This window comes from Trichosurus vulpecula, chromosome 5 (genome assembly GCF_011100635.1).
Source record: "Trichosurus vulpecula isolate mTriVul1 chromosome 5, mTriVul1.pri, whole genome shotgun sequence".
In the NCBI taxonomy this organism is placed as follows: Eukaryota; Metazoa; Chordata; class Mammalia; order Diprotodontia; family Phalangeridae; genus Trichosurus; species Trichosurus vulpecula.
The window spans coordinates 35,269,413-35,292,870 of NC_050577.1; the positions used below are offsets into that span (position 1 = coordinate 35,269,413).

Below are 23,458 nucleotides of genomic sequence, written 5' to 3' on the forward strand. Positions count from 1 at the left end.
TAGAAAGAAGCATACCTTCCTTCCAAGGCCAGATCAAGTGTCTCCAAATCAAGCCAAATTCTTATGGAAACAATGGGAACATAGGATTAGATTTCCCAAGAGTGCTTTGCTAAAATTCTTCCTGGATGCATTTATCATGTGGAGCATTGTCTTCCAATGGTGAGCCTTCTGTTGTCTCATCATTGTAAAAGGGTACCTCTGGCTTCTTGAAAGTTATGATGGAAGAGCACAAACTCTTCTAGGCTCTATCAGGCTAGAAAGGCTTCAGGGATTTGGCCTTTGCTGGACTATCTGGCTCATGATATAACATCCATCAGAATGACTCATTGCTATGTTTGTTAGAGAACAATGAATTTCATGGCTACTGATTCTTAATTTCTCTTAGATATAGAAATGTTGCTATCTGTAACAGTGGGTGAAGCATTCACACAAGTGAGATCACAGGCCATTGTGATATTAAAATTTGAATGTATCACTGCAGTGAGATTACCACTTTTGGGTTTTCCTCTCATTCACCTTCTTTGCCTATTTTGGATATGTAATATGCCTCAGTATACCAATAAGTGTTTATTAAGTCCTAACTTCATGCCAGAAGCTACAAAAACAAAAGTTAAACTATCTCTGTCCTCAAGGAGCTTACATTCTATTGATTCTATCATCATGACCATTTCTACACATTGCATGCCATTCTCAGACTATCATCCTCATTTTCCTCTTACTGGCATCTTGGACTTTACTCTTGGATCACCTGGCTCTGATAATGTGAGATTTCACTTCATACTTCTGGGCATGGACATACATATTGCTTCCTAGGCATCTTCTTACCATATTGGTATTTTCCAGCACCACTTCGTGTATTACCCTCCCCCATTAAGCTTCTTGAGGTTAGGGCATATCTTGTTTGCTTGTATTTGTATCCCTAGCACTTAGCACAGTGCCTGGCACACAGTAAATGTTTAACAAATACCTGCTCACTCACCCACTCACTCACTCATCTATCTATCTATCTATCTATCTATCTATCTATCTATCTATCTATCTATCTCTCTACCTACTCCATTGCTCTATTTATCTCTTGATAGAATGAACAAAAGGTAGAAAAATGATAGAGAAAAAAGCCACTCCCTCTTAGAAATATCAGCAAACTACACTGTCAATCCTTTATTAATCTACACTTTGCTACTCGGTTTGGAGCTGAGTTCCTATTCTACTCCAAGGCTGCATTGCATTAACTCATGTTGTAAGAGTTGCAAATCTGTGCCCAAGCGTCTCCTGGGTCATCAGCAGAGCCAGTAAGGATGCTGTTTATAGGCACCATATTGACAGAGAGAGGATGTGATTATCTAAGCATCATAATTACAGTTTCAATATGCAGCCCCCTATGTTGATAAATAGTTCACAATTACTTTTTTTAAGCTCCTATGATCAGAGCCCTATCTCACTCACAAAGCCCTTGTCTGATGCTCTCTCCTTCATGTTTCTCCACTTCAGTTCTATTGAGAGGATTCAGATTGTGATTCATGTGTTATAGTATCCCCATGTAGGGCACATATCAGCAATCCCCGGGGGCTCATCTCATCTAAGACAAGATATGGCAAAACGAACTGAGTGCCCAGTAAGAGGAGTCTTAGCCTTGTTGATAGTTGAATCTCTAGGGAGAGAAGGATCCACTACTTGGTTGTCCTTGCCAGGAACTGTTAGTGGGCAGGAAACTGTCTAGTTTCATGAGGGTAGACAGGGTTGTTCATTGTAACTTATAAACTACGCCTTGCCCAGAATAAATCCCTGAGTGCTCAAAGTTTAGCAAAACAATTAAATATTTTTCAGGAGCTCGTTAGTGGCAGAAAGAGATTGTTTCAAAGGATGATTGGAAAATTAAGTTATCTATCCCTCCCTAGTCCTGTAAGATTTCATATGGTCATAGCCAGAAGAATAGGAATAAAGGCATGTGTTGGTACTACATGGGAGAACCACAGACAGCTAAGGTACAGAACCCAGAAAAATCAAGTAAAGGCAGGAAACGGTTGAAGAGTGCCACTGTCGTTCTCTTGAATGCCTGGGAACATTAAGAATTTTGGGAAGTAGGTCAGGTTAAGATAGTATCATATGCCATGGCTTTTTGAAAAGAGAAGTCCTAGACCAAGAGAAAAAGGAGATCCACCTTCAAAGAACACAAAAGGAGGACTCTTTTAACTGGAGACCGATTAGCTCAGCATTGCTGGTAGAAATGATAGCGATCTAACTTCACTTTGTAACAACTGAAAAGACCAAAGAGATTTAATAACAAGATGTTTGTGTCTGTGGGGTTGTCTTTCACTCCTCACAACCTATATTCAGTTATTAAGAGTGTTCTCATAAATTTTACAAAAGAAGAAAAGTTGGGCAACTTTTCTGGGACCAAGAAAGATAGAGAACTTAGTGCGATTTGAAATTGAGGTCGGGAAAGGAGAATGAAGTGAATGAATGAAGACTGAAAGAAATAGATCTAAGGGGCTGCATGGATTGAAGGATAGAAATCTAGAGAGATATTAATGGAAGATTCTGATTGAATATCTAATGAGATATTTAGAGAAGGAGATAGAGGTGAATTGGGTCATATGTAGCTTAGATAAAATAGAAAAGAGTGGGGGAGGAAGATATACTTAGATGCACAGAGAAGGGGGTAGGGGTAGAAAGACCTTGAAGAGGATTATGGGAGGGAGAAATAAAAGGGAATTGGAAAATGAGGTCCTTAAAACAGTTCATGGAATAGGAAAGGAAGGAGCTGGGAATTTAGAAGGATATTTACAGGAGGAGAGGAAGATCTTGGAATGGTGGAAGCGATAGAGAACATGTGAAGAGGGACATAAAGAAGTTCAAAATGGCCTCTGGGGGAATGTGAGAAAGCTGGGAGGCTGCTAAAGAACAGAATGAGGAAAAGCTCTCAGGAATTGAAAGAAAAAAGGGCCCAAGGAGATTAAAAGGGCCTGAGAGAAAGTAGCATAGTGGAAAGGATTTGGAATCAGAGAACATAGGTTGGAACCCTCAATTTATTATTTAATGGTGTGGCCATATTAAATGACTTCATGTTTCTAGGCTTCAATTTTCTTACCTGAAAGTTGAGCTAGATCAGTGGTTCTCAAATTTTTTTGTCTCAAGACCTCTTTAGATGGTTAAAATAATTGTAGATACCCCAAATAGCTTTTGCCCATGTGGGTTATATCTACTAATATTTACTGTGTGCAAAATTAAAACATCTTAGCATTATTAAATAGTTTTAACCACCCCAAATCCACTTGGGTACTTCTGGGGATCTCTAGACTACACTTTGATAATGAACAGGCTAGGTGATCTTTAAAATTCCTTCAAGTTCTAAAGCATTTGATTATATTAGGTTGATAAAATAGGCAATATGGTCTAACAAAAATAGGATATTCATAGACTCATGCAAGGTAGTATAATTATGGACCAAATAAAGAAATACACAAATAGCTGCATAATTAGCAAGGAGTGGCCACCATAAATACAGAAGAAAAGGTTTAGAATTGAAATGGGCCATAGGCAATAGATAGTCTGTTATCAGATTGAGATATTTATAAAGCAATTACTACACTGAAGTATATTATTCACAATATGGCACAAGCTCATCATGAGATAATTCTCCTAAACGGGGCATTGGTCAGATCCTCATGAGGCTATTTTATCCAGTTTTAGTCTTTGCATTCTAAAAGGTTACAGCGAAACTGGAAATAGTCCAGAAAAGAACAACCAAAATGACTTAGGAGATGAAAAATAGAGCCTGGGGAAAAGGAGAAGAGTTATAGTTGTTGAAATTGGAAGAAAGACTTCGAAGTCTAAATTTTAAAGTAAGAGTTATTGAGATATAGCTAAAAAACACAAACCCATAATACCTCTTCAATGCCTACATGGAGGCAATGGTATAGTGGGAAAAACATTGGCCTGGGTTCTAGTCCAAGAACTAGATAGCTAGGTACCTGAGTGGCCTAGGCAGCAAGTCATATCATCATTTCAGTTTTGGTAAAATGGACTAGATGAAGGACCCATTCAGAGATTCAAATTCTCTGAGTATGGTTGCAAATGTCATCAATCTCTCACCTTGAAAGAGTATGGGAAACAATAAACATTTGAATAGTTTTGTGCCATGTGCACTTTGAACTCCCTGAAGGCTAACCACACTTCCAAAAATGGCAAAAACTATTTACCTCCTAGATTCCCATTCTATATTCATACTGCCACTCCAATAGAGGGAGTAGAGTTCTGTGGGGGCACAGAAGTAGAAATAAACCCAATTGACTCCTCATTCAGCCTAGATGACCTTTCCCATGCCACCAAAGACTAAGAGGAACAGATGAATCAGGATGGAGGCTTACTGCACTAATTCAACAAATAATCTAGCAAAGAGAATGGAGCCAGTCTTTAGTTTGGGTAGTCTTTAGTGATCAGCACGTGAGGAAGAGTAGGTAGTGAGGTTTGGTGAGACTAGGTATTACCCAGTTAGAGTTAATGCTGTGACCATGATGATTCCTGGATTTCTCTCTCATTGCATATTTTGGTAAGGTTGGGGCTGAAGTGGGGAACCTATGGCCTCAAGGCCACATGTGTCTCTTCAACTGAATCCAAACTTCACAGAACAAATCCCTTTAATAAAAGGACTTGTTCTGTAAAACTTGGACTCAGTCAAAAGGCTGCACCCAAACACCTAGAAGGCCATATGTGGCCTCAAGGCCACAGGTTCCCCACCCCTGGCAGTATTCATAGGAGTCTGTTGGTATGGGATCATGATTTAAACTGTTCTACAGCCCAAACACAATATATACCAGAATTAGGATAAATAAATAACAACGAAAGGCTCTTCCAAATCCAACTCTATTCATAGCAGCTGAATTAATTCCCATTCTCTTTCTCCAGAGAATGGTGGAATGGCATATGTAAGGTGAAAGTCATCCTGAAACAGAGAACATTAGAATCTACACTTTCACCCCAATGCCCAAGTGAAAAAAAATCAGGCGCTGGATCTGAGCTGTTTCATTTTGCTTATCTAGAGACTAGTACTTCTGTAAATCTGAGATTTCATTGAAGTAGGCACTCCCTTCAGTGGTGCAGGTTTCAAACTATCTCTGCTTTTTGCTCCTGAAAGACTCATTCTCCTAAGCATTCAACTCTTTTTTTGTCCTTGGACAAATATCTCATATTCTGGGTAGCAAGAATTAGGGTAATGTTTTCAGATGCTCTAAAAATTGATTGAGCTTTAGCACTCTCTGCCCCCTTTTCTACTACTCTGCCAAGGAGACCATACTGAGACTGGGGGTTCTTGTATATCTATCTATCTATCTATCCATCTATCTCTCTATCTATCTATCTACCTATCTATCTATGTATCTATCTGCCTGTCTGCCTGCCTACCTGTCTATCTGTCTTTCTATCTATTCACTTACTTCTTCACTCATTTATTTATCCATCTATTCATTCATGCATTTGTTATGCTTTCTTTCATAGGTAGCTATAGCCAAAGAATTCATGATCAAGTGAAAACAAAAGGGATCTGTTACTAGGGCCTTGCTCAAAGCCCTTCTAACATGACAGAGTCTTGTACTCTTCTGGTCAAACAGAAAGTTTGATCTTATTTTACTCATTAGTAGTCTTCTTCAAAACACTCTCTACAGAGCAAATATTTTTATACTGAATTATTTTCTACTAACTTCCCCTTAATTTCAGAAATGTATTTCCAAGTGAAACAAAACATATTTTTAGCTCCAACATGTAATAGAAGTCACAATGTGGAATGATCCTTGGGAGAGCATTTTCCCACGGGAACCCCTCGAGGAGATCTAATGGCCAATCAGCCCACATAGGCTCAGAGCACTCATTAAAAAGCCTAGGCCCTCGAATGAACCACGTAGTTAATTCTCATTTCAGGGAGAATTCTCCTTGCCTCCCCAGGACTTAAGCAATCATTCTGGTTATGCCATTACTGTAGGTATTCAGTATAACTCATTAGTTAGGAAAAACATATGGAGATTGTTTTCTTTTTTTAGTCAACCTTTGGAAAATGAAAGCCCCAATGACATCTATGGCAAAGGTTCACCTATCTGATTCCATAGTCCTATTCATTTTCCTCCGTGGAAGCTAGTAGATTTCTTTCCTGTTCAAGAAAGGAAAAGTTCTCAAGTATATTTTAACTGACAAGAAAGACATTTCTAGTGTGTATTAAGCACATGAAGTTATCTCTGAAGATGTTTTTACAGACCCTTCCTTCTGTATATTACTTTTCTGACTTAGGCAGCAGAATTTTAAATTTGAATTTTGAAGCAAAATATATGCAAATTGTATCTCCACTTTGCTTTCCTAAGGAAGAAATTTGGAAATTGTGGTTAGTGAGCATGTACTCAGGGTACAGTTGACCAGTACGGTAGTCATAGAAAGTTGGTAAACTAAGCACTGAACAATCTGTGTTACAAAGAGAGGAGGGCTAACTTCTAAAGTCATTCTAAGCATTACATTCACTAATACAACTTCAAGCAGCTGTGCTTGTTCATTTTTTCCCCTTTAGATAAGAGGTTTTTTTTTTTATTTTTTACTCTGTGGTTCTAAATCTTGACTGGTCCCCACTACTCTGCTTTTGAAACAAAATGAATCTTTTGCTAGATTTGTAGATTGTTGAGTTGTCAGGAATCTTGGAGATCCTCTGGCATTACCCCTTGATTTTATTAATGAGGAAACAGACAGCCAGAGAGAGGGAATGATTTATGCTCACAAAGCCACAAGTGGCAGCATTTGGTTAGGTCTAGACTTCCAGGCCAGAATTCTTTCAACTGTACCAGCTTGGGGCTTGAAGATCCCTGGAGACAATCTTTTGGAAGGGAGCCACTAATCAATATTTAACTACATAAAGAAGCCAAGATAATTTCTATAACTGCATAATAGATCTTGCACATTGACATGTTACTATTTTTCAAATGTATACCATTGCTATTGTGATTAATTAAACATAAATTCATTTTAAAATGTCTGCTTCATAATAACTTTTATCATTATGAATTATAATACAACCAGCAGATTCTAATAGTATAACTACTATAAAATGATAATATATGAGCACTTATTTTTTATGTAAAAGAGGACACATACTCCAAATGTTTCAGAGCCACTAATATACGCTGCATTGTTCTCTACTGGACTACAGCAACAGTCTCTTAATTGGTCAATGTTTCTATTTCCTTCCCTTTCTAATTCGTCCTCAACACAGGTACCAAATTCCAGTCCTAAAACATAGATTAGTATGCAGCATTATTGTTTTAAGAACAACTTTGAGTAACTAAGTCATTTTAACTATTATAAATACACAAATTAACTACAAACAACCTGTGAAGGGAAGATGCTATCAGCATCCAGAGAAAGAACTGATAAATAGAGTAAGTATAGTATGGTTTTACATACATATACACATACACACATTGGTGTCTAATGGTAGCCATCTCTAGGGTGGGGTAGGGAAAGAAAATTACATGATAACTTTATTACATATTTAAAAGAAAAAAGCAAGTTGTACATAATAGATTTGCAGTTTCATGTGTAGTCCTCTTTTTTCCTATTCTACTTTATTATGGAAATGCTTGTTTTATTTACTAAAGTCAGAATACAAAACAAAATACAAAACGAAACCAAAAATATAAAAATAATTTTTTTAATAAATAAAATATAGATTTGATGACCTAGCCACGGCATCTTAATGGTTTTCTGCCCAGCTATTCCTGCCTTACTCAATTGCCATCCAATTTCCAGTTTGTGCCCTTGGGTCATGCTGATTAATAACAATTTACTACATCTAGTCAGCCTGGGTTCCCCAAACATGCCATCTTCTCATGCTTAATGTGACTACCTATTTTCTTTTCTAAACCCTTAACTCTCTTTGAGAACAGGATCCAAATCAATGCTACCATTGAATCTGTAAAAGGTCTATCATTCAGTTGCCCTATAGTTTGACACATCGTCCCTGTGATTATGTTCTTTGCTGACTAATGCTCCCCATTTGTGGGTGTCTCCTATTGGAATGTAAGTTTCTTGAAGAGAAGATAGACTCTCTCTCTCTTGTGTAAACCAACACTTAACACAGAGATTATCACATAGTAGGTCTTTAACAATTTTTTCCTTCCTACCTTTGTTTATGTGTTTGTTCAATCCTTTGTTCCTTCCTTCCTTCCTTCTTTCCTTCCTTTTTTTCTTTCTTTTCTTATTTCAAAATTCTCAATTAAAGGCCTCCACAATATGGCTTCCACCTACCTTTCCAGTCTTATTGTATATTATTCCCTTTCATGTGCTTTCTATTCTAGTAAAATGAGCATACGAACTATTCCTTTTAACAGCATTCTCTCAACTCTATCCATTCTCATTTTCACTTCTTAAAATTCCTACCTTTCTTTGCACAGCTCAGACATGGCCACCTGCTTGAGGCCCTTCTTGTCCCTTAAGGTATTCATGTTCTCTCCATCTTGAAATTCCTGTGTATTATTTTGTATTTACTTGTCTGAGTATATGTGATATCTCCTAATAGAATGTAAGCTTCTTGAGGGCAGAAACCTTTATTTTTTCTTGATATTCCTAATGCCTAAAAATGGAAATCACTTAATAAATAACTAAATAAATTCTACCTGTCACCTCACACTGAAATATGAAAGTCCCAAGGTTCTCAGTGTTGAGGAGACCATTTTGGAAAGGCAAAACCAAAGGAAAATGAAACAAAATAAAACAAAATAAATTTGTACAGCCTTATTAAGGAAATCAGTTAAGGAAAGGAAGGGAATAAGAATTTATATAGCACTTATGATATTCCAGGCACTATGTTTAGCACTTTACAAATATTATCTCATTTTATCCTTACAACAACCCTGTGAGGAAGTACTATTATGATTGAAGAAACTGAGGCAGACAGAGGTTAAGTGACTTGCCTAGGATCACACAGCTAGTAAGAGTATGAGGCTGGATTTGAGCCCGGGTTTTCCTTACTTGAGACCCGGCACCCTATCCATTGTGCCACCAGCTGCATCACTGTATTTCACATCAAAAAGAATAATGCTTTCATAATACCATTCTCTCTTTTTCTTTTATCTTACTGGAATATATTTGGAGCTACAATTTCTTTATCCAAAATTCCTCTGTAATATTTGTTTCTCTTGACTCCCATGAAAATCTTGTCAGTTAAGGCTTACCCATTTAGAAATTAACAAGCATTTGAAAAGACTTTTGATGTAACAGACAGTGTGCTAAACTCTGTAGATGCAACAAAAAGTGGCTCATCAAGATTAATATAGCTAGTGCATGCCAAATTTGGGGTGCAAAACCTTCAGCCCATCTAGCACATTTCCTACTGGACCATGCTACCATTCTTCATATGAATTTTAGATGGTTTAATTATTCCCCCCCAATAAATACTTGCCTTCCACTACCAATAATCTCTCCTCTTGCTGGGATCTTTTTTAATTCATAAATTGATTTATTATAATAATTAATTTTCTTCTTCCCCCATCCATTCCTTCTTTTCATCCTTACAGCTAACCTAGGTCTTAACTGAACATTTAAGAAATAAAAATTAGTGCTTACACAATTCACATTCTACTTTCCAGTACTTCTGATCTTGCTTATTAGAGTACAAACTCCTTGAGAGTAAGGATGGTGGTGTTTTTTTTTTAATCTTTGCTACTCCAGCAGTGCCTACCAGAGTGTCTTGCACACAGTAGGCTTTTAACAAATGTTTGCAGAAATGAGAGGGTTGCATAATTCTTTTGTAACTACCAGGTGTTACAATAATAAACTGAAAGTTACACTCTTTTTCCTAGGAAAGAGAATGGCCAGGAATTCCCTTTTAAAAATTCTGGTTTTTTGAGAGTTTATAAGCAGTAAGGAAATACTGATGAATGGATCATAATATATGCCTCCTCCAAGTAAAGATTCTTTAACAATCGACCAGGGGTTGGAGTTCCCAGTCCCAAACCAGGAAGGAAGCTCACAGTTAATATTCTTCTGTGTGGGTAAAACCTCTAGAGCTGACCCAAAGTTCATTCAAAGCATGAAAACCGGAATACAAGGACATACATAAATCTGGATTGACCATACTTTTATAGAAAGAGCAAAAGTATAAAGAAAATAACATATGACACATCAAGAAAACCATCTGCAAACCAATACTGGTTAGTGAACAAGCAATTGGAAGGTGAGAAGAGGCTGTTCTGTACTTTCACTTTCCCTACAATGCATCTGCCCTGACCATCTTAGAAGAAAAACTAGCTTCTTAGCTGCTGGCCATGGTGCTGCTCTCTGTCTCTCTTCTGCCCATCTATCTGTCTGTCTCCATATGTCTCTCTCTCTCTCTCTCTCTCTCTCTCTCTGTCTCTCTCTCTCTGTCTGTCTGTCTGTCTCTGTCTCTGTCTGTTTGTCTCTGTCTCTTTCTGTCTGTCTCTGTTTCTCCCTCCCTCCTTGTCTTTGTATCTCTGTCTCTGTCTCTTTCTGTCTCTATCTCTTTCTGTCTGTCTCTGTCTGTCTCTCACTTTCACTCTTTCTCTCTCTCTCTCTCTCTCTCTCTCTCTCTCTCTCTTCAAATCCTCTTCTCTCTACCTCAACAGTCCTCTACCTCTTGGTCAGGAATATGAGTCAGAAAAAAAGAAAAACTCAAAACATTACCAAGCTTAGAATACTCAACAAGGGTTTAAAATCTTCCCCTAAAAGATTTTAACACAGTACCACAGTGGGAATAACACAAAAAAAACTGGTACCCCTAAATGATATTTACATTAAAGGCAATCTTTATTGCTTGATTCCATGCAGAATGCTCAGGAGCCAGCTAATGGATATAAAGAGGATTCCTATTATATTATTTTATGACTATAATTACTTTTTTCATGGTTATGTAACAAAGAGAAGCAGCAAAAATGTACTGGGCTGCTTTGGGAGGTAATAGGTTCCTCCTAACTAGAGGTCTTTAAGCAAAGGCAAGATAGGTCAAGCTATAGAGGGCATGCTTGTTCTGGTACAGTTTAGACAAGATGGCATCCCATGTGAGATTCTGTGATTTGAAAATATTAATACATGACTATCCTGACAGGTTGTCAAATATATCCCACCAGACTAGAGACTGGAGAACTTTTCAGTTAAAAAGATTCTCATTCCTCACTTTCAGTGTGGGCCAAATCATGTCTGACTTTCATTCCTGTGTAAAAGTGTTCCTCTGTTTCAGATCAGGGTGTGAGGGTTGGAATTACTGCTGACCCAGTCTGCAAGCCATTTCCTGGTATTGTCTTCAGACTCTGGTGGACGTCTTAGCTGAGCTCTTACTATCCTGCCTCTCCCGTACTCTGCAGGGAGGTCTTGCCTCTGGCTCCCCTTCCAGCCAATAAATCCTTACTTTTTCCATCACCTTTGTCTCTTCCTTAGTCTGTGAAGGGCCAAAGTGGAAAAAGGTGGTGAGAAAAGATGGGTATAAGAACCATTCCTCCACAGATAGCTTGGATTTTGAAGCTGAGACATGTAGAGCAGCGTAGACTCTTCATAAGCAAAAAGCATTTGGTTTTATCAATTAAGATAACGTGTCTGCAATTCCTGAAATAAGTTTTGTCTCTTAATGCAAAATAAGGAATTGAAGGGAGTATTTTAGATGGATAAACTCAGAAGTGGGAATAAAAAATACCTTAGATCTTAAAATATATAATGATTATTTTTAGTGAATACTATGAATGGAGAAAGTATTTCCTCTGGGGACCACAGAATATAAATCTATGTATTTGCAAAACAAAAAAGCTAAAAATGTCCTAGAGCCCTGTCACCTCACTTTTCACTGGTATATACTTTTGCATTACTGATAAATACCCACAAAATTGTGTCCAAAACCTTCTTATACTCCAGGGTTCTGGTGTTACAAAGAATTATTCTGTCACAATGAGACTAGACCACAGGGACCAATAATTCCAAGGATCCCAAAAAATATTTGAGGGGACAATTTTCACTTCAGGTCCTTAATTCATTAAAGGTAGCTCCAAGACACACAGGATAAAATACAAGGCTGCTCTCAGTGACTTACTAGCTGTGTGACTCTGGATAAGTTACCCTTGATCTTTGCCTCAGTTTACCTCCCATAGTTTTCATGAGGATCATATAATGAGATATATTTGTTAAGTTCTTATCACAGTATCCAACACACTTAATAAATGTTTGTGCCCTTCCCCATCTTAATAGTCTTGCAATGAATGACACAGAATTAAAAATACAAAACAGTATGAGCTCTCTTCTTGTTTTGTAAATCAGTCCCTGGTATAGTGCAGAGAAAAACACATTTAATTGTGTATCAGAAGACCCACGTTCAATCCCAAGTGTACAGTTGACCACCTGGTGACTTTAGGCAATTTATGTTACTTCTCTGGGCCCCAGATTCCTTTTCAGGAAATGAAAGGGCTGGACTGTATTAATCTCTATGGCATCTTTCAACTCTAGATTCTATGATCCTGGAAGGAATTGATTCTCCTAGAGTAGTTTCATCAGTCACTTGAGAAATAGACAAGAAAATCTGCCTGGGCTAATGATCACAGCAATATAGATTTTGAGTTGAAAGTCATTGTTTTTACAGATAAAGAAACTGAGACCCAAGGAGGTTGCAGACTTTTCCCAAGGTGAGATTCAAACTCAGGTTCATGGACTTCATTGCCAGGGCTCCTTCCACTGTATCACATAGGGAAAATGAATTGTCCAAGGTCATACAGCTTGTCAGTATCAGGGTATTAATTTGAACCCTGCTCCTCTTTCCCATAATCCAGGGCTCTTTGTGTTAAACTGCATTGCCCAGGATTGATTCCATATCAATAACCCTCATGCCTGGGACAAATAGCTCTCTCTCCACCATGAATCTAGAACAGAAAAGAACCTTGGGGGCTTTTTAGTCCAGCTACTCTCATTTTAGAAATGAAGAAAGTGAAGGAAAGTAATTTGTTTAATGTTACATAATTTATTACATATTTGTCTTCATTTGGCACTTATGGCAAGTATTCAGATTGTCCTTAAAATTAACATTTTAAGCGTGGAATTCACGTGACTTCTCTAATTCCCTACAGTAACATCCAGGCTTGCCAGCTTGCATGGCGAGAAGTTTCAGGCACAGTTAAAAGTCCTTAGCAAAGAATAGAATCCCTATGGAATAAGATTTTTTTTAAAGAAAATTATCTGCCTTAGGAAGGCATAATTGTTCAGGGATTTTTAAAGTATTTATAAAACTGTGTCTCATGGGTTTGATTAGTAATAATTACTCATGCTTTTCAAAAATCACTTTCTACAAGAGCTTTCCTCATGCAAACTTGGAAGATAAGTAAAGGGGGTATTACTGCCCCATTTTACAGATGAGGCAACTGAAGCATGAGAAGCGATTTGCTGGAGGTCACACAGTTATAGACTCCTAGAGTTGGATTTTGAATTCAGATTTCTTGACCCTCAACCCAGTCCTCTTTCTGTTCTTCTATAACATGTCTATGCTTTATGTGCTTGGATCAAAAACACACTAGATAATCAACATTCCTCTGCCAATATTTTGGCAAAAAATGAACATGATTTATCTTTGTAAAAGTGTCTCAGATAGGGTTATACCCCAGAGCATGGACTTCAAAGTGTACCTGAAACCATTTTTTTCTGGCTACATAGCCAGCTTAGATGTTACCACTGTCAATTACAGAAGTCACCTACTGTGTATGTTTAAAATTTTAATTTTTAGAAGAGTCTGACTTTATTATTCATCCCTGATCCACCCGCAAGGCTTTGCATTTTTCCTACATAAGGACCTCGTTTTTAAAATACCCACAGGGCATAAGGAAACATTCTAAAAATGATCAGCTGTGTCACATTGATGAGTGTGGCTAATAATATATGCCACCAAGAACACCTCAAATATTGACTGATCATTCCCGAGAGAGTAACATCTCTCCCTCTATTCTCCTTCACTGAACAGCTCATTGCAAAAAGCAAATGATTCAAGGAATTTTACTTCTCTTTTCTTTCAGCATTTGCTGCATTTTTTGCATTTGTTTTGTCTTGGTCCGGTCTTGATTTTATTATTCTGGGGAGTGTCACTGTAGAAATTCCCTTTTCCACTGCACACTAACACTTCTTATTTTAGTTGTTTCAGTCACATCTGACTCTTTGTGATCCCATTTGGGGTTTTCTTGGTAAAAATACTGGAGTGGTTTGCCATTTCCTTCTCCAGCTCATTTTACAGATGAGGAAACTGAGGCAAATGGGGTTAAGTGACTTGCCCAGTGTTACAAAGCTAATGCATCTCAGGCCACATTGGAACTCAGGAAGATGAGTCTTCTTGACTCCAGGCTCAGAACTCTACCCACTATGCCACCCAGCTGCACAGTACTTTTTAGGCAACTTATTGTCTCAATAGTTGGGCCACTAAGAAGATTGTAACTTGTGGAGGGTCACATGCTTAGTATATGTTGGGAACTGGACTTGAACTTTGGACTTCTTGACCCATAGACTGGCTCTCCATTCACTATATGATGAATTCTTCACCTTTGTTTATATCATGAATCCTTTTGACAAAGCGATGAAGCCTATGGACTCCTACTCAGAATATTTTAAATATGTAAATAAAATAAATAAGACAAAGAGGAAACCAATTATATTGAAATAATTATCAATTATTTAAAAAGCACAAGACCCCAGTTTAAGCATTAACTCATGCTACTACTATGGGGTCATCACAAGATCCTAAGCTGCCTTCATACCATGGGAATGTTTATATCTGAATTAGATGGGCAGTACCTATACTGAAAATTGACCCCTTCTTTCAAAGGCATGCCATGCCACCTGCTAATTCTCAAAGTGAACACCATCCTTACTGTGTCTTCAAACCACTCCTTACAAGAGTCTTCTGTCTGTTCTTCCCACCATCTAAATAATGTGGTATTGAAAGAGTGCTGGGTTTGGAGTCAGAAGACCTAGGTGACATCTGCTGGAAGCGATAACTGACATATTGGGTGACAGAGTCAGGGTCCCAAAGGTCTTTGATAGGCTCCAGGACTAAGCTGAGTCTTACAAGCTACAATACAGCAGGAATAAATGTAAAGACTTGTACATTGTTTTAAAAAATCAGTTTCATACACACACACACACACACACATGTGTGTTCATTCATTTAATGCTTACTATATAGGATGATGGAGACATGCAGGGTTATGAAAAATGATCTGGGGTTTGTGTAGACTCAATACGAATAAAGAGTGTAATGTGGTAGCCAAAAAGAGCTAATGGGCCCCTAGGCTGTATTAAGAGGGACATAGCTTCTAGGAATAGTACAATAATCTACTCTGCTCTCATTGGATGGCATCTGAGGTATTGTGTTTAGTCCTGGGAATCAGAGTTGAAGGAGGCAATTGAAAAGCTGAACAGTGTCTGGAGGAGGGCAATTATGACACAGAAGGGCCTTGAGTCCATGTCATATAAGAATTAGTTAAAGGAAATGGGAACATTTAATCTGGATAAGAGAATCCTCAGTGGAAACAAGACAGGACTTTCAGGTGGAGAGGGTATTAGACTTGTTTTGTCTACCCCTAAAGGACAGAACAAGAAAAAAGAGATAAAACTTGCAAATTTAAGACTGATGTAAGGAAAAACTTCCTAATAATTCAAGCTCTGCAAAAGTGGAAAGATGTGCCTTGAGAAATGGTGCATTACCACCCCTACCCCCCAACTCCCAAGTTTTTCAAGCAAAGGCTGAATGAACATCGATCAGGTAGAAAATAATGGGGGTTCCTGTTCCATATGAATTAGACTAGATGGATTCTGAGATCCCTTCCAACTCTCCAATTCTGGAATTCTGAGTTTGAATTTGAGCTCTCATTCTTCACCTCCACACTTCTTGAACCCTCTCTTTCCTTTAGCACAGTGTCCAGCATGTAGTAGATGCCATCTAAATATTTGCTACCATCTCTCTCAAGGCTCAGTTTTAGGGCCATCTCCTGCAAGAAACCTTTCCGATTTTCCCATTTGTTTGTGCTGTGCTCTCGCTATTCATAACTGCTTTGTATATTATTTGCATTTATCAATTAATATAGGATCATAGATCCCAAACAGGAAAGGACCTCAGGGGCTGTCTAGTGCAAAACCCTCATTTTATGGAAGAAATACATGAAGACTAGAGAAGTTAAGTAATTTGCCCAAGGTCACATGAGTAGTATCAGAGGTACGATTTGAACACAGGTCCTTGGACTCTTGAGTCAGACCTCTTTCCCCTTTATCTGGTATGTTATTTCCTCCTCCTCCTGGAAAATGTAAACTTCTTGACAACAGAGGGTATTTCCTCTATAAGACCAAGCATGATGTCTGGTGCTTAATTTGTACTTCATAAAAATTAGTTGAACTGGATTGAATATGCCCCATTAAGTACAATTCAACATAAATGTGAGTATTTTTACTATATCTGTTAAGAGTTTAATTACTAAAATCCAAAGTCATCATTTTTTAAGTTGTCATCATCTTTGTGTCCACTGTTGCATTGAGCTAACATATCATGGAAGTGGATACTCCCTCCAGTGAGGCAGATTGCAGCCTCTCCACTACTTAGGAGATAAAAGCTGGTTGCTGTTCAATTGTTTCAGTCCTGTCTGATTCTTTGTGACCCCATTTGGAGTTTTCTTGGCAAAGATGATGGAGCAGTTTGCCATTTCCTTCTCCAGCTCATTTTATAGATGAGGAAACTGAGGCAAACAGGATTAAATGACTTGCTTAGGGTTCCACAGCTAATAGGGGTCTGAGGTCAGATTTAAACTTGGGTCTTTCTGACTCCAGGCCTGGAAACTCTATCCACTGTGCTACTTAGTTGCACAGATAAAAGGTTATCAGCTTACTTAGCATCTGAATATAGGCTTCTTCAAAGTTAATGGGGCTGGTCTTTGGACAGCAGACTCCATGTTACCAGGCCCAGACTCAAAAGGTTATTGTCACTAATATAACCTTAGGTAATACAGGGTCACCTCTGCCTTATAATGTGGTACTAGAGGAAGATTTCCATGTAGTAAAGTGACTTTGGTGTTATCTTTATTTGGTTATCAAATTCCCGAGCATGTCTGAGCTTTCTTAGTTACTTGTGGAGTAAACTACGTTCCTCATCTGAACTCACAGACTTTTAGGGTGGAGGTGGAAAAATAAAGCATAAGAAACTGATGCTTCCCCTCCAAAGAAACTATGCTAAACAGCCTAAATTCAAGGAATTTTGCCCAGTATTCTTTGTGAAACCCAAAGAATGTAAGCATCTTAAGGGTACATAAAGTTTCACATTTTTATATTTGTAAGACAGTGCCTCACATATAGTGGGTGTGTAATAATAAATGTTGAATGAATGAATGAAATAATTTCATTCATGGATAGGTGGTATTATCTATTCTGTGTCCAGGGCAATAAAGACACACATCTCACAGTAACCAGTCATCCCAGAGAATTGACATCTGCAAACACCAAGCCTCAAAAAATGAATGCGTGATTTCAATCATGGATGATACCTACTCTTTTTTCAAGGCAACACTCACAACTAAAATAATCAACCAACCTAGAGAATTAAAATCTCCAAACACAAAGATTCTATGAATGAATGAATGAGTTGATGAATGGATGATTTTGTTCATGGATGGGTAGTGTTATCTATTCTGTGTTCAGTATGATAACAAGTCAAATTGCACAGTGATCCATTATAACAGAGAACTGAAGTCTCCAAAAAGAAAATTTCAAAACTCCTCAACACTAGTTGAGTATGATAGAAAAGAGTGGATTCATCATATCCTGAAAATGAACTGTCCCTGGAAATTCCTGTATGAACAAAGAAAACAATATTGAAAGAGTTTCTCCATAGAGTAAGAAAAGACCTTTGCATCTTAAGCTAGGCAGGATTTTTGCTATCATTTCAAAACCTACTTGAAGTGATCATATAATTTTAGAAAATTGGAAGTTGCATTGTACCACAGACTTTTTTTGAAGGGATGTCTGGACACTGTGCAGATTATCCAGTTTAGTCAGACAATTTGCTAGTAGAGTGTAGTGCACATCAAGATCAGAGAATTGACAGAAGAAAGGGCTCCATTATACTTTCTCCACAAACCATCCCTCATCCTAAGCTACCCATTTCCAGGAGCAGCAACACCATGCTTACAATCACCCAGTTTAGCAATCTCAGAATCTTCTTCAATTCAATCTCCATCATTTCTCTCTCCCACTCCCATCACATCCCACTGTTGCCAAGACTTGGTCATTCTGATGCCATTCTGATGCTTTTACAGTCAATATTCTAGTTTGAGCCCCTATCTCTTGCCTAAACTGTTATAACACCCTCCTAACTCATCTCCTGACTTTCAGTGACTTCCCTTTCCAATCTAACTTTCACACAGCTGCCAAAATTACTTTCCTAAAGCTTTGCTCTGACCAAATCACTTTCTTGCTCAAGAATTGGAGTGGTTGCTTACGGCTTTTAGATTTAAAAGATCAATTTCTTCCAGACTTACCCTCTCTCTGATAATCTATACTCTAATGAAACTGACCTTTTGTTGATCCTGGATCCTGACATTCCATCTCCTGCCTCCAGGAAAAGGCATGGTCATGTGCAAATGTCTGTCCTACGGGCTTGGAATGGTCCCTCCTCATCAGATATGCCTTTTGGGATTCCTATCTGCCTTCCAAGTTTATCTCAGTTGCTGTAAAGCTTTTTACATTTTAATTCTCCTCAGGTGCAAGTGCTATTCTCTCCCAAATAACTATGTGTTTATCTGTATACATATTTTCTTTCATTTTTATCTTATCCTTTGTGTTTATTTTTATGTACCTAGCCTTTAGCAGAGTGCCTTACTCATATATGCTAAAATAGAAATTGCTTGTTGAATTGAATATAAATTTTTTTTAAAATTTGCTAATAGCAGCTTAAAATAGTGCCCTCGTAATTGAACAAATACACATGATAACAGGCCACTGAAAGTGAGGAGGGAAGATGTGTAGGAAAATCAACTGAATCAGTCTCTTCAAAGTTAATGAGGTTGGTGTTTGGGCAGCAGACTCAATATCATTGAGCCCAGACACAAAAAATGCTTCCATTTTAAGAAGATGTGCTAGAAATTATTGTCACTATCATAAGCTTAAATAATTTAGGGTCATCTCCACCTTATCATATGGTACTGGAGGAAAATTTATTGAAAGAAACAAATTATTCTGAGAGGTTTTTAGTTCTCAAAGGTGTTTGGTTGCAAACTATTGATATGCCATACCGATAGACTCTCAATTTTTTAGGATCTAGCCTTACAAGGTGCCTATTGGCAAAATCTTTAAGAATTCTATGGTACAGTTCAACTACCAGGGCTCTAAAATTATGTGATTGATGAGGGCCCAGTCTCTGGGAACCCCCTTGAATCTGGAATGCAGTCTCTGGGAGCCCCCTGGAACTGTCCTTGAATCTTCCAACTGGATCTGGCCTTCCCCTAAGGCCACAAGCCTCACATTATCATTAGGCCCAAATCTCTACCTAGCCTCGCCCTTTGTTGTTCAGCTACTTCCCACCCTTAATCCCATTACCTCACCTTGCCCTCCTTGGACTTCCCCTCAAGACCCTCCCTAAACCCCTCCTCTAGTCACCCCAGACCACCCCTCAATCCCTCCTACAGTCTTTGTGTATATAATCTCCATCTTGCCTCCATGAAGGTGCTCAGATTCAATCTAATTCAGTAGGTTGAATCTGGCCCACTTGTGGAAACAGGCGTCACAGGGGGGGAAGGGGGGATTTCTCAAGACAGCCCATTGTGGTGAATCCCTAATAAACTTTGTCTTTTCCCTTGGCTGAGAAGGCTTGAGTCGAATTCTTTCAGCAGGACCCGGTGCGTCAATATTTTGGGGTGCCCAGCACCCCTCAACCTTTTACCTCTTCATGATGACTTCAAGTAGGTTTTGAAATGATAGTAACAATCCTGCCTAGCTTTAGTATACCCCAAACAGACACCGAATGAGTACTGAGGTATAAGAACTTAATGTATTAATAGCTATAAGTTTTCTGTAAAATTTCCAAGCAGATTATCCTCTATACACTTACTTTGCCAAGAGTGAGAAGAGATTAGCCTCTAGCCCATTTTATTTCATTTCCAGGGCATTACAGGAAACATTACTCAGCTTGGATGGGGTTTACAGAGTAATTATCCGGCTGAATGATGGTGACATTCCCCAACAGACCCCATAAATCTGGCGCTGATTTGAAAAAAAAAAAGAACCTAAAACACTCACCGTTCTTCTTGTAGAACATAATTTCTCCTTTGAATTCTGTCTTTTCTTCCAGTGATTTTTCTATCTGGAGTGTCAACTGCTCGTTTGTCTCCCCACCAAATAGAAACTTACAACTACAGCTCTTCTGCATGACCTCTGTACGGGCAAATCCAGCCAGCTCACAGAAGCCATCGGAACAGTACACGATGGGGAAACCCTTGGCCACCTGGGCGTTGGCGAGGATGAAGTTACTGTCTGTTGAACAACACATATAGGAAACAAGAGTTAAAAAGTGGCTGAGATAAGCACGTTTACAAGAGAACATACAGCAAACTGGCACTCAGCATGCGTGTAACCAAAGTAACAAATAAAAACAGAAGTAAGGGACAAAGCCATTTCACGTACTTGGAATTGTATCCATATTTATAATCTGGCACTCAACAAACATTTATTAAGCATTTATTACGTACCAGGGCTCCACTAAGCACTGGAAATACAAAAAAGGCAAAAACAAGAGTTCCATTCTCAAGGAGCTCACATTCTAATAGGGGAAACATAATATCTATAACTGTACATGTAGGATACCAATGGGGCAAATGGAAGGGAGTCTCAGAGGGAATGCTAATAATAGCTGAAATTTACATAGTGTTTTATTAAAGTCTGCAAAGGACTTCACGTGCATTATCTCCTTTCATCCGTACAAGAACCCTGGAAATTATTATCCCCATTTATAGTTGTGGGAATGGTTGCTTAGCGATGTTCACTCATTTGGCCAAGATCATGCTTCCAGATAATGTCACTCTTGGAACTTCTACTTTATTCAAGGTTTAGCTCAAGTGCCAATTGCCAGATAAGAAGCTTCCTGACATTCCACCCCTTCAAGGAGTTAGGGCTTCATTTTTTCCTTCTAGCCGCTGGATACATGCTTTCACTTGCCGCAATCAATTGGTCAACAAGCATTTATCAGGTGTTGATTATGTGCCAGGCACTGTGCTAAGGGCTGAGGATACAAAACAAAGGCAAAAACAGTCTCTCCTCTTAAAGAGCTCATGTTTCAATGGAGCAGATGACATACAGAATAACTAGGTGCATAAAAGGTATATACAATACAGATTAAAGCTAATTTTTGGAGGGAAGGCCCTGGGGAGAAGAGAGAATGATTGGGAAACGCCTCCTGAAGAAGGTGGAATTTATGCTAGACTTGAAAGAAGGCAGAAAAGCTAAGAGTTAGCAGTGAAAAAGGAGAGCATTCTGAGCTCTCCAAGTAAAATGTGAACTTCTTGAAGGAAAGGGCTATTTTCCTTCTTGTCCTTGTATGCCCAGCCTAGGACTGTGTCTGACACATTTGTTGCTGTTGAGTCATTTCAGTCATGTCTGACTCTTTGTGACTCTATTTGAGGTTCTTGGCAAAAACATTGGTTTACCACTTCCCTCTCCAGCTCACTTCACAGATGAGGAACTGAGGCAGACAGGGTTAAGTGAATTGCCCAGGGTCACACAGTTAGCAACTGTCTGAGGTCACATTTGAACTCAGGTACTCCTAGACTTCAGGAAGGATAGTGTATCCACTGTGCCACTTAGTTGTCCATCTGACACATAGTAGTCGTTCAATATATCTTTGTTCAATCAAGTTGAAGTATCAGAGACAGAATTTGAACTGATGTATTCTAGTTTCAAGTCCAGCTCTCTATACCAAATGCCACTGCCTTTTAAACAGTTTAAGTATTTATAGTTTGATTTCTCTTCAAATCATATGCATCTTTCACCTACTGGTCCTATGCAAGGCACTGGTGGTGATATACATATAAGATACAGTCCCTGCCCTCAAGGAGCTTACAAGGTCTTTGGAGAGAAAAGACTAACATAGATAAGTGGTTACAGAGCAACAGTAGTAATATCTGATTAAGAAGTAACCAATTTACGGCAAGTCTGCGATGGTGGGAGTGGGAACTCTCACTGGAATTCTCCTCACATATGAAATCACAGGAGGGGGAGGGATGAAGATAGAAAGACAGCAAGCAAGAAAGGAAGAAGGAAAGAAAGGAAGAAAGAAAGAAGGAAAGAAAAGAAAGAAAGAAAGAAAGAAAGAAAGAAAGAAAGGAAGGAAGGAAGGAAGAAAGACAGCAAGCAAGAAGGAAAGAAAGGAAGGAAAAAGTAAAGAAAGCAAGAAAAAGAAAGAAGGAAGGAAGGGAAGGAAGGAAGAGAGGAAGGAAGAAAAGAAGAAAGAAATCTGCAGTTTAGGGAAAGGAGAAATCATTGGATACCACAGCAGAAAAAGACTTCATGGAGGAAATGGTATTTAAAGTGAGCTTTGGAAAGTGGCTAAAGGTGAGCTATGTGGAGAAGATTATGGGAATATACAACCCAAGGATTTGGGAGCAGACAGGTGGATTCCATTGTGAATAAGAATTTATAATTAGGGTATGAATTGTGACCTATGTGACAGAGTCAGTCCCATTCTATCTGAGTCTCTTCACTAACTAGGGAGGTAATAGGATTTGTGTCTAGGTAATGAAGTAAATTTTCAAGACTTCACTGCTGACCCTTACCGTAAGGATGGCATACAGCGTGTGTGTGTAAGTGTGTGTGTGTGTGTATGCTTGTTTGATTTAAACTGCTAACACACTCCTCAGCAGCAGGTTGTGAGTGGTCTTGACTATCACAGAGCTATTTGTATTGTTGGGACAGTTGTAGCTGTTCAAGCACTGAATGTCTGGAGAAATCTTGACCTAGCCTGTATTCCACTGTGCTTCGATGGAATGGAATCTGAGTCTGCATTAAACAGAATGTGCTAGGCACTGTGCTGAGCACTAAGGATAGAAATATAAACAAGCAAGACAGCGCTTGCCCTCAAGGAGATTATACTCAATGTGGGAATACTGAACATAAAGGCATGTTGGAAAGGGATGAGGAGACAGGGAGGGAGGTACTCATATTGGGGGAGGGGGAATGACACATTGGGGGAAGGCATGGTGAGGAGATGGCCAGAAAGGGAACATAAAATTAATTTAGACACCGAGAGGTTGAGAAGGTGATGCCAGTGACACGAAGAGCAAAGTCTGGGTGCTGGGGATGACAAGGTGCAAAGGAAAGGCCAGCTGGATGAAAGCAGAGGGAGCATCCAACCCAACTTGGGAATCAATGCAAAAATTGCTAATTAAGTACATACTTTGTGCTGGGCACTTTCTTAGGCACCGGG

At 38.7% G+C, this 23,458-nt stretch overlaps 1 protein-coding gene across 1 annotated transcript in view; it reads right to left on the reverse strand.

The window, feature by feature from the left end:
* KCNH8 (potassium voltage-gated channel subfamily H member 8) overlaps positions 1–23,458 on the reverse strand; it is a 404,012-nt gene that overhangs the window by 273,192 nt on the left and 107,362 nt on the right. The window contains exon 2 of the mRNA XM_036761371.1: positions 20,281–20,514. Coding sequence (XP_036617266.1) covers positions 20,281–20,514 — 234 coding nt within the window. The remainder of the gene's footprint in view (positions 1–20,280; positions 20,515–23,458) is intronic.